We start from the raw sequence: 12,572 nt of genomic DNA on the forward strand, positions 1-12,572 counted from the left end.
TATTGATACTTCAAGTGCAAAATGATGATATAAAACCATGATAAAAATGCACTTTTAAGTACTAATCAGTATAATAAACTATGAAATAATGAAAAAAAAACTTAGGCAGCTGGATCATGCTCAAAGACAATTCTTATTTAATTCTATAATAATTAAAATAAATATAAGAAAGAGTTTGAATGATTAAAATTCTAAAAAATGTATTTATTTAGTCAAAATTCTAAATATATACATTTTTTCTAGTATGGGATGAAACATGTTTTTTATTAACAACATGATTTTTGAACCCCAAAACCAAAACTTCAACAAAACAAAATATCTAAAAATATCATAGAAACCTTAATAATTTTATTTACAACCCAAAAATAGCATTTAATCAGTTTAAAAATTAAAAATCAAATGAAATTAAAAAAAAACATTTAAAAATCTTCATCTATTTTAATTAGCATTGTTAAAGGAGAAAACCATATTTATTAAACTCTCATCTTCAAAATATAACTATTAAGAGCAAGATTGATATTTTTAAGGCTAAAATGTAGTGGGCTAAAATCTCTTTCTTGTCTCTTTTATCATGTCTTTCTTTTAATATTTACTTGGCATCCATGAATTGAAATGTGATAAAGATGAAGTTTTAGAACCTAAACTTAAAGAAATAAGATTTTAGGGATAAAATAATAAATATAAAAAGTTTAAAGATGAAATTGAATTTTTATGAAAATTTTAACAATTAAATTGAATTTTTATCAACATTAATAACATAGCATGAGGTAAAATGAAGTTTGAAGACCAAAACCTAAACACTTAAAACTATAGGGATAAAATGTAAATTTTGAACGATTTAGTGATCAAAATAAAGTTTATGATCAAATCCTAAACACCCAAATTATTGGGACTAAAATGTAAAAATCTAAAGCCTTAGGGATGAATTATTTTTTTACAAAACTTCTAGGACTTATTTAACTTTTTCTCAACATATAAAGAACTTAAATGTAAGATCAATAAAGTTTTAGGACCAAAAAGTAAATACCTAAGACTATAGGGATGAAAAATAAAGAATTCAAATTTTTAGGGATCAGATTGAACTTTCTTACAAAATTTAGGAACCTAATTGAAATTTTATAGATTGCAATGTTAGTATAAGATGCAATCCATAGTAAGAACTACTACAGTAAAAGTAATATCTATTTTAGTTTACAGTATAATGTAGTCATATTCAAAACTTATATACATGTCTTTTCCATATAATAAGTTAAGAACTACCCATCTGCGATGTTACATAGGATATGTAGGTGACGTGGGATATTTTGGAGGAGCTGAGCTATGAAATATGAAGTTTATGGTGTTAGACTACCTTAACTATGCACTTCAGCACAAGGACGGTAGGATATCGTAGTCTTGATTTAGTTTATGGATATTTTCCACTATTATGTATTCTGACTATAATTTTTAATTTGGGTATTAGAATGACACAAGCCATCCTGGTTCAAAAAGCCCATTCAGAGGTGCACTTCATGGAAAGTGTCTATGTTTTAGGTAGTTTTTATAGTCATGATATAAAAAATATAAATTTTAAAAAAGTATGATGAGTTAAATTTAGATATGGATTTAATAAAAATTATGGTTAAAATTTATGTACGGTAAAAAACATGTATAAAATATTTGGTACCAATTATGTTTAAGAATGTGGTTGTAGTTACTTTTCAAAGTGTTTTTTATTTGAAAATAAATTAAAAAAATATTTTTTTAATAGCAATACATCAAAATGATTTGAAAACACTAAAAAAAATAAATTTAAAGAAAATAAAAAATAAAATAAATTTAAATTTAAAGTACTTTTGAAATGCAAAAACAAATAAGGTTTAAAAGAAACTTTATAAAACTCAGTTAGAAAAATATAAAAAAATTATGTTTCAAACTCAATGTTTTAGTAGGCCCTGCAACATAAAACGTAATTTAGTTTGTTACCAAACACCTTACTGCATTTGTTTTACCACAAAAATAAAAATTGATGAAAACAAACATAGTTATAGACCCAACCAAATTATTCTTATTGGGGATTGTTTTAGAATCTAAATTCCATCATTTAGTCTCTCTTTTTTTCCATAGTTTTGTCCTTTTTGTTCATTTTTAATAAATTTTTAGGACTTTTATTTTTAGGTGATTTTTTATTTCTATTTATTTTTAAATTTTACAATAGCCTTGTTTTAGGCAATATTTTTAATTTCCTGGATAATTAGAATTTTACTTTTTTGGAAAAAGTTTCAAGAAGTTCAACTCTAGAGTAGCATTCAAACTTTTCATCTTTTTATGGGACTTTTATAGCAACTTTTAGGATTCTTTCAAGTCCTTTTAATTTTCTGTCTTTCTAATTTTTACATTTCCATCTTAATTATGATAATTCAAGCTCCATAATTAGACTAACTAAAAGGGTAAATAAAACATATAGAAGTCATCACCAATTTTAAAGGCAACTAGAACATCTAAGATTGATAATGCAAATATTTTATAGTAAGAAAAATCATATTAAGATATCATATCTAAAGATAAATTGTTATATGTTTGTTTAACTTAAGAAATCATATTACAAATCACATTTTTATGCTAAGTTTTCTAACCTACTAATTGTGTTTGTTATTAAAGTGATGGTCCCAATCCTTACTTATAAATAACAAGAAGTTTTGGACCTAAAAGTTTTGTGGTAATAAAATTAATTTAAAGATTATTTCATTTAATTATGGTAAAGTGGGCTTGAAGGCACTTACTCCCACTTGGTGGCCCTAAAAAAGTGGAATTGACATAGCTAAAATTTGCCTGCTTGGAAAGAGAAGGAAGGAAAGCACATTCCAACACCAAACTTGTTTAATAAACTATCATATTTAAGAAAATAAATAAAATAAATAGCATGCAAGTTAAAGATTTAACATCCTAAATGAAACAATAATAAAATAGTAATAATTATAAATATGTTAAATGTTAAAATGTTAGGAATAAATGCACTTATCCTACCGGTTGACTAAATTAATTAAGAATTTGTTTGAAAACAAGGTTCAACTTGTGTTTTCAAAACAAAATTAATTTTTGTTTTTAAATTAATATTTTCTTAGTGTCTTAGTTTATTTTGATGCGTTGATATCAAAAATAATTTTTAAAAAATAAAAAAAATTATCTTAATATATTTCTAAGTAAAAAATACTTTGAACCATAATTATTATCACTATTTCAAATAGATTCTAAATAGTTGTCGGATGAAAACCAAAAGAGCAAATTAAAAAAGTATTCCTAAGAGACAATTTCAAACATACAAATTCAAGTGCATAAAATCAAAATAAAAGAGTTAAACATATTAATCATAATAAAATAAAATGATACACTATCTATTTATCTATTCGTGACACCATACTAAATAACCAAATAACCAAAGAACATGGCATCGTTGTACATAATGATTGAGGGTTACTTAATAGATACATAAATCAATAATGAGAAATAATAATAATAATAATAAATCTAATCCTTGAAAATATAGTGATCTCAAAATATGATAACATTTTAAAAATACACATATATAAATAGAAAAGTATTTTAACAAATAAATAATTAAAAATTTTAATTTTCAGTAGTAACGTCAATTTTACATTCAAGATATCACTTTTTTAATAAATATTAAAATATTGAATCTCATAGGACCATAATAGACTCACACAAAATATCATCATCGATCACTATTTTTATAAAAATTTTATTTCATAATTATATATGCATACACATATACTCTACATGTAAAATGCACATATCAAAACACATGTAACACTTTTAATATATATACCTACACATTAAAATTTAGTAAAAATATTGAGAAAAAAACAAAAAATGTGCAGAATACAAAACCAAAAGGATCTAAATATATATAAATACAGCCACAACAATGGTATAAAAGTACAAATAAGAATAATCATGTATATTGTCAAATAAGATAAATTCAAATAAAAAGTTTGAAAATGATTTTAATACTAAAAATAAAATAAAATAAAATATATCTAAATATGGAATAAAAGTCAAAACATTTGTAAGCCAAACTTTTTTAAAATTCAAACCAAAGTTGTAACATTTAAAAATTCAAGATTGACCAATTCTTATGCAAAGAAACTCCATTTGCAATCCAAAAAATAGCTTTAAATTTAGAACTCCTATATAAAATAAAATAAAAATAAAAAAATATGGATATAAAGTCATAGTAAATAGAAGAATTTCAATTTCAAGATCTTCAATTCAAAAATATTGTAAAACTAAAGTTAATGCAATATTATATTGTGTATAAACATAGTTAGAATTCAAATTTAAAAGTGAAGACTGTTGCCTTCACATGAAAATTTTAAAAAAACTCGAACCCGTTCAAAGGTTAGATTTTAAAGTTAAAGGTTTAGAAAATTAATGCAACAACAAATATGAGTGTAAATTTAAATTTAAACAGTTGGACATGGATCAACAAGGAAAAAAAAAAAGCAATAATGGACCACTTAAACTCGAACCACTTAAAATCGTCCTAACATGCATAATTTTTAAAATGAAAATTTTTTATTATAAAAATAATTTTTATGTACATATAAAAACTAATGTAGTTTCAAACGCTCCCACAATTTGAACTGAGTTATTTCTTCACCATGAATTAAATAAATAAATAAAAGATTAAAATAACTATGGGATTAATATAGTCCTAGATAAAAAAAAATAAAGTAAATTCACAAAAAAAAATGCAAAAAAATCATATTTTGAACAAAAACATGATTTTATAATAAATTTACATATATTTTTAAATTTAACAATTATATCATAAAATCCTAAATATAATATGATTCCAATACAAATATTGGTTAAATACATAAATAGCATGTAACCTAACAAAAAAAATTATAAAAATATCGATGGATTCATGAACAAAAAGAAAATCATGTTAGCAATTTTATTGAAATCTTCTCTTTCATTTTTTTTGACAAAACTTATGTAATATTTAGGATTATCTATATAACAGGTGAATGATAATTTTTTTGGGAAATTAGTTGTAAATAAAAAATGTACAATAAAATCTGATTTCTTAACATGGATATTCAATTGCTTATTCTGTCAACATTTAACATTACCGACGAAATATTTACCTTAACATCATATTTCGTTAGCATTTTTTAATTTCCTTGTGTTGTTAATAACTTATAGTTACTCTTCTATTGAATACTACATATTTGATCCATCTATTTCAAGCGCTCTCATTTTATTAGCTTTTATTATAGGATCAGTAACATAACGGGTTTAAGCTTAGTGTATTTAGACAAGCATCAATGGCTAGTTTGAATTAGTTAGAAATTAATTCTCGATACTAATGAATGGTGCCCCCAACTCTCTCTCTTTTTTTAATCCAAGAAAACCTTATATTCCAGAAATTTCGTTTTATGAACCCAAATAAATAAATAAAATCTTCACTAATTTTATGAATTTAATTTTTTTTTAATGATTTTGCTTCTAGAGAGCTTTTTTTTTTATTAATGACTAATTTAAATTAGTTAGAAATTAAGTCTTGATACTAAAAAATGTGCCCCCACCTTCTTTTTTTTTTTTCATATGAGGAAATCTTATATTTTAGAAAGTGTTTTTTATGGGTCCAAATAAATAAATAAAATTCTGATCAATTTCATGAATTCAATTTTTTTTTATGATTTTGCTCCTAGAGAGCTCTTTTTTTATTCTTCATTTTAAAAAAAAAAAAAATAAACACAAATATTGATAGAAGTAATCACTAAAAATTAGAATTTGACGTGGTACCTTCAATGAGGGAACCTCTTATGACATGGAACAGCTCCATAGTTAAGTAAGCACCAAAATGAAGCGACATGTAGTTCATCATTCCATTAAAGCCCTTTTCAGATCAATTGTGGGCGGGGGCAGCAGTTAACTGATCTTTCTTATATGAACCCTCTTTCTTTAACGACACTGATACAAAAATGCACCGCCATAACCTCTCTCAGAAAGGCTTATCAACTCCACGCTCTAATCCTTACAACCACGATCTCAACAAGCTATGCACAATGTCCATATTTGAACAACAACATCCTCTCTATGTACGCGCGTTGTGGTTCTCTTTTCAACGCAAAGAAACTGTTCGACAAAATGCCTCAAAGAAATATTATTTCGTATAATGCATTGATTTCAGCTTTTTCTAAAGATTATAATCATGGGTTCTTGAGTTTGAAGTTATTTGCGCTGATGGGTACTCAAGGTTTGACGCCTAATGGGTCAACTTTCTCGAGTTCACTTCAAGCTTGTTGTTTGCTTGAGGATTGGTTTATGGGGTCATTGATCCATTGTCAATCTGTTAAGCATGGGTTTTTTAATGATGTATTTGTTCAGACATCATTGCTTGGGATGTATTCGAATTGTGGGGATCTGGAATCTGCAAACAAAGTTTTTGGTTGTGTTGTACAGAAGGATGTTGTTTTGTGGAATTCCATGATATTTGGGAATTTGAAAAATGAGAGGTTAGAGGAAGGGGTTTTATTATTTGGTAAAATGGTGAGGCATGGCATTGTTCCGACCGAGTTCACATACTCAATGATATTGAATGCTTGTGGTAAATTGGGAGATTGTAGGTGTGGACAAGTTATCCATGCACAAGTTATTGTTCTGAATGTAGTAGCCGATTTGCCTTTGCAAAATGCTTTGCTTGACATGTATTGCAGTTGCGGTGACACCAAAACTGGATTTAATGTCTTTAATAAAATTGAGAACCCAGATTTAGTTTCTTGGAACTCAATGATTTCTGGATTTGCGGAAAATGGAGAGGGAGCGGATGCTATGAATCTGTTCATCCAGTTGGTAGGAGTGTTTCTTCCTAAACCGGATGAATATACTTTTGCTGCTGTTATTTCTGCTACTAGTGCCTTTTCGGCAACTTGTTATGGGAAACCTCTTCATGCCCAGGTTATGAAAGTGGGATCGGAGAGGAGTGTCTTCATAGGAACTACATTATTGTCAATGTATCTGAAAAATGGTGATACTGAATCTGCTGAACAGGTTTTCAATATGATTGAAGAGAAGGATGTTGTTCTCTGGACTGAAATGATTATGGGTCATTCGAGATTGGGTGGTGGGGAAAGTGCAATAAAATTATTCAGCATGATGTGTCATGAAGGCTACAAGATTGACAGTTTTGCTCTCAGCGGAGCTTTGAGTGCCTGTGCTGACCTCGCAACTTTAAACCAAGGAGAGATGATCCATACTCAAACTGTAAAAAGAGGATGTGATGCTGAAATATCTGTTTGTGGAAGTCTTGTACATATGTATGCAAAAAATGGTGACCTTCATGCTGCTCGATCAATATTTTCCCAAGTTTCAAACCCTGATTTGAAGTGCTGGAATTCAATGCTTGGGGGCTATAGTCAACATGGAATGGCAGAGGAGGCGATGATAATCTTTGCGAAGATTTTAGTCAATGGTCAAAGACCTGATCAAGTAACATTTTTGTCCCTGCTTTCAGCTTGCAGCCATAGTGGCTTGGTTGAAGAAGGAAAGCTCTTGTGGAGTCATATAAAGAAAAATGATGTTATACCCGGGCCTAAGCATTACTCTTGTATGGTTAGTTTATTAAGCCGAGCTGGATTGATGGACGAGGCAGAAGAACTGATTATCAAATCAACTTACAGCAAAGATCATTTGGAATTATGGCGAACTTTGCTGAGCTCTTGTGTCAATAAAAAGAATTTGAAAATAGGAGTTCGCGCAGCAGAAGAAATATTACAATTAGAGCCAGAAGACAGTGCAACACACATTCTGCTTTCAAATCTTTATGCCGCCGCAGGCAGATGGGAGGCTGTTTCCGAAATGAGGAGAAAGATAAGTGGACTGATGATCGAAAAAGACCCTGGACTAAGCTGGATTGAAGGAAAAAAATGATATTCATGTATTTCATTCCAGTGACCAATCAAACCCATGATTGATGAAGCCCAGGCTGAATTGCGTATATTGGAAGGGAACGTGATGAACTTAAAAAACTTTCAAGTCTCCAGAATCGATAGTTTGTTTGGATTAGACTAGTGACTAATGACTTAGAATACCTTTCTTCATTCATGGTAAGTAGTTGCTTGGGAGAAGCCAAATCTTGGGCGCAAACTGAACATGGAGTAATTGATCCTAGCCTTCAGCAGCCCTATTTTTACAACCCATTCTGCTGATTGCTTTTCATGCCTCTCTAGCCTAGGAGTAAACATTGTGAGGTCTGTTGCCAATTTAATTACTAAAAAGAATATTTAATTACTAAAAAGGGTCTCCACATAAAAATCGAATTCAAAATTTAATTATTAAATATTTTCTCTTCAAATAGTAGATTTTTCTACAAAGTTTACAACTCTTATATATATATATAAACTAGAGCTAAACAAAGTAGGAAATGAAAAGCCCTACTAAGAAAGAAAGAAAAATTCTAAACAATCTAGAAAACCAAAAAAATATTAAAGCCATAGTTGTTTTTTAAAAAGTGTCTGAAAAATTATTTTTCAAACTTTTCTCTATTTGTTTGTAATTAGAAAAGTTAGTCAATTGAAAATATTTTCCAGTCAAAGAAAAATTTGACTTGGTTTTTAGAATAGTGTTTTCCTAAAAAATTTGGGTGGAAAACACTTTCCAGAAGTTATGAAAAAATTAGAAATATCATATTATTTGTTGATTATATTAAATTTGATAATCAAACTTTTGATTGTTATATATATTTTGTTTTGAATATTTATTTTTCAATTTCATCTCTTAAAATTTAATTTTTATATTAACTTTGGTTTTTATTTTTATAATTGTTATTTGTTTTTCTCTTATTATTTCAAATTTGATCCTTATTCTTTTGATTGTTACTTATTTTATTTGAAATAATTTATGAAATGTTAATTATTACTATTTTAATTTCTTCATCTTTTATTTTTTTAGATTTGATCTCTATTATTTTGATCATTATTTATTTTATTTGAGATCATTTATGAAATTATTTTTTTCTCAATTTCATTCTCATTCAACTTTTTAATTTGTAAGATTTGTTTCTTATTAATTTAAAAAACTTGAGAAAAATAAAACATTAATAAGTTATTTTCCAGCTCATTTTCCATGACATAATCAAATACTGGAAAGTATTTTCCAACTTATTTTTCATTACACTACCAAACATTGAAAAATAATTCATTTTCCCGGAATTCAGTTTCCAAAAAAAAACTACTTTCCAGCAAACAAACGGGACCTAATGATAAAACTTGCCCAAATGACACGTCATGAGCATAATTTGAATCCTTATAAAATGGAGCTTGTAAAATCTCCTAACCAAATTTTAGACTACTTCGGTGGATGGATCAAAACTTATATTCTGTTTTTTTATCATATTGATTATTTTACACACCACAAGCTTTTTTTTTTTACTTTGTTCTATTTTACCAATCTATAAATATCTCTACAAGTCTATTCACATAGCTTAGTTATAGAAGATCCATGTCTGACACATCATAACCACATGTATCAATCTCTTTTAGATTGGAAAGAAATTATTATCTAGTTCTAACCATCCATTTATCCATGTTATTATTGTTGTTAATAATTAAAAACAATGTTAGTGGTTTTGCATTCCATTGATGTGTAACATGTTGACGTTATATAGTTAACCAACTGAAATAAATTAGGTAAAAAATTAATTCTCAAAACACTCTAACTTTTTACAGAACCATTACTAGTCGTTAATGGCTTGTTCCATATTGTACTTTTTTCTCATATTATTATGATTCTGCACATTTTTTGTCTTCTCTTCATTCTTTATAAACTGAGATAAAAATAATATATTTTTATATCTATTTTTTCTAGATTCCAACACCATATGCTTCCTCTTTATAATAAGGGTATACATGTTACTTCCCCCATCATATATGCCATTCTTTTCATATAGTCATGATCCACCTAATAATATATTATATGTATTCATAAATATCATATCACACTAAACACTAACAAAATATCTTTTGGATATAAAAATAAAACTAAATAATACTTGTCCACAATTACCTTACTATCTTGATTCAACCAATTTAGTTTATAGGGCTTGTGGTGTTTTCCCTATTAAGGTACAACTTTTTTATGCCTCATTAACATTATATTCTCAAAGATACCATTATTGATGATTATAGTACGTATCTTGTTTTTTATCGAGCAAGTTCAATAGAAAAGACTAGTATATAGCCAACCCACACTTAAACTACCTTTAAGAGCAAGTAAGCTCTTTTAGATATCTAAGGTACACCATCATTACATTGCAAAACCTCCTCACTATTATTTAAATCATCGTATATGAGATCACCTACCTCATTATTAGATTCTATCTCAGATGACTTTCTAGCTTATGGTAATTAAAAGATCGATACATTTGATCAATGCATCTTAAAGCCAAATTTAAAACCCTGACCTATGATTTGTTTAGTTATTGGTTTAAGTTAAGTGAATGATTTCTATTCATAGGCATGAACCTTTTTATTAGTACCCCAACAATCTACTTTTTCTCCATATTCAAATCCATCTAATAGGCTTTTGAAACTGTTAATAAAAATTATAAACACAACATGTTCTAGATAGGTTGTTGTAATCCACATAGATACTTAATAACCAATTGTTGTTCCATTTTCAACATATCATTTTCTAGTCATTAGTTAGTAAAATTTGTTAGTTTATTTATCAATAACCATTTCTCTTGTCTCAATGTATAGAGTTATTGGTACAAAGTTTAAAAGTACTCAAAAGGAAAAAAAATGCTCATTTATTTTTTTATTCATCATTTCCCAATAACTAATATTTTATTTGCCATATCTTTCTCGTGATCTTTTCAATTTCTCTCACGAAGCAAAAACATGTATACTAGTTTTGTTTTGCTATTATTAGGTTGATTTGGGAGCAATTTGGTATTTTAATTAACACATATAAAATACAATTATAAAAACAAAAATGGTTGGCTCATATAACACATATGTTAGTATGTTGAGGATGCTTGTGGCCCTTCATATGATGCGTGTGGTGTTCTTTGATAATGTTGAAAGCATCTTGCTGTGGTCTTCTCAATGGTTAGGCACTACCAGAAATTCACTCAATAGCAATGAATTTTTTGATGGAATATTTATGTCGGTAATTTGAGGTCAAAATTACCGACGGAAACTTTTCTGTCCGTAATTAAGTCGGTAACTACCGACGAAAAGTGTTTGTCGGTAGTTACTGACTTAATTACCAACAAAAAATGTTTCAAATTAAAAAAAAAAAAAATAGGTAGCTAACGTGGAAATTTTGGTGGATTTATTTTTACCGATGAATTCAAAATGGCAACGCCGTATAGTGACATGACCGGTTCACCGTTTAAAATGCCGACAGAATTGTCGAGGGACTCGAAATGGCAAATTTGTACGATGACGTGTCGATTTGGTCAATTGAATAGTAATTGAATATGTTAGAATAATTAGTATAGATTGGGTCAATTGGTTGTGGTTATTGTTAATCTGTGCAGGTTTGTGGATTTGGGTAGTATCCAGTATAAGAGAGGCGCTGTCGAAATTTTTTTTAACATTTGAATTTAATTATATAATTATTTGTATAAAATTATGTAGATGCGTATAATAAAAACCAGAGCTAGTCGCAATCGCTCACGTATAGTCACAGCTAGTTCGTCTAGCAGCGAGGATGATATTTCCTTAGGTGCTTCTCAAGAAGAGGCATCTACACCACTTGCGCTGTCAACCAATGCTGCCTCTTCCAGCGCTAGTTCACAGTGTAGAGGCGGCGTGTCTTCACAGTAGAATCAATTTATCCGCAAGTACGAGGCACAGTGGAAGGACGACCTTTCAATGTAAGTTTGTTAAGGTTTTAGTTTTTTTTGTTTTAGTTTTTTTATAGTTATAACATAATTTATGAATTAATCAATATTTCATTAATTTAATTTAATTTCAGGTATATATATATTGAGGTTGCCCGAGTAATATCATCGGCATTTAAATCATCGATGGAGATTTTATTATTTCAATAGAGTCAAGTATCCAGACGTCTTAAATATATACCTCAAATCAATGCATGGTTTGACAGATTTGAGGTTGGTGTTAATTTATAATTTTCAACTTATTTCTAATAAATTATTAATATAATTGTACATAAATTATTATTTTTATTTAAAATTATTTATTTATACACATGACAAATTCTACAAGGACAGTGAGCATAACACTATTGTGAGGAAAGTGTGGAAAAATCACGCGACAACTAGGTAACATCGAAAACAATACAAGATTTTTTTAGAAAAAAATTTATGTTTCAAAATCTAATTTCTCACTATAGAAGTAGGTTGCATGTTTTTTGATATGAAGTGCCAAAAAAAAAAACACGAGAGATGAGGGCATGATTTTTTATATGAAGCGCAAAAAAAAGGTTGGAACAATATTGCGATTTGGAGGGATTTCAAACCAATATACATCCCGAAAGATATATGGCCACAATATCTTGAGCACGTGACGTTTGAGCAATTCACACGACGC

General features: G+C 28.1%; 1 protein-coding gene across 1 annotated transcript; it reads left to right on the forward strand.

Annotated features, from left to right (window-relative positions):
- Positions 1-5,818: 5,818 nt before the first annotated feature.
- LOC105111047 (Pentatricopeptide repeat (PPR) superfamily protein) lies at positions 5,819-8,206 on the forward strand. Its single transcript, XM_011006279.1, is given in 3 exon segments — positions 5,819-7,932; positions 7,934-7,976; positions 7,979-8,206. Coding segments are annotated over 3 exon segments (2,121 nt in total). The 5' UTR covers positions 5,819-5,958; the 3' UTR covers positions 8,083-8,206.
- Positions 8,207-12,572: the final 4,366 nt, after the last annotated feature.

This window comes from Populus euphratica, unplaced genomic scaffold (genome assembly GCF_000495115.2).
Source record: "Populus euphratica unplaced genomic scaffold, PopEup_1.0 scaffold340.1, whole genome shotgun sequence".
NCBI lineage: Eukaryota > Viridiplantae > Streptophyta > Magnoliopsida > Malpighiales > Salicaceae > Populus > Populus euphratica.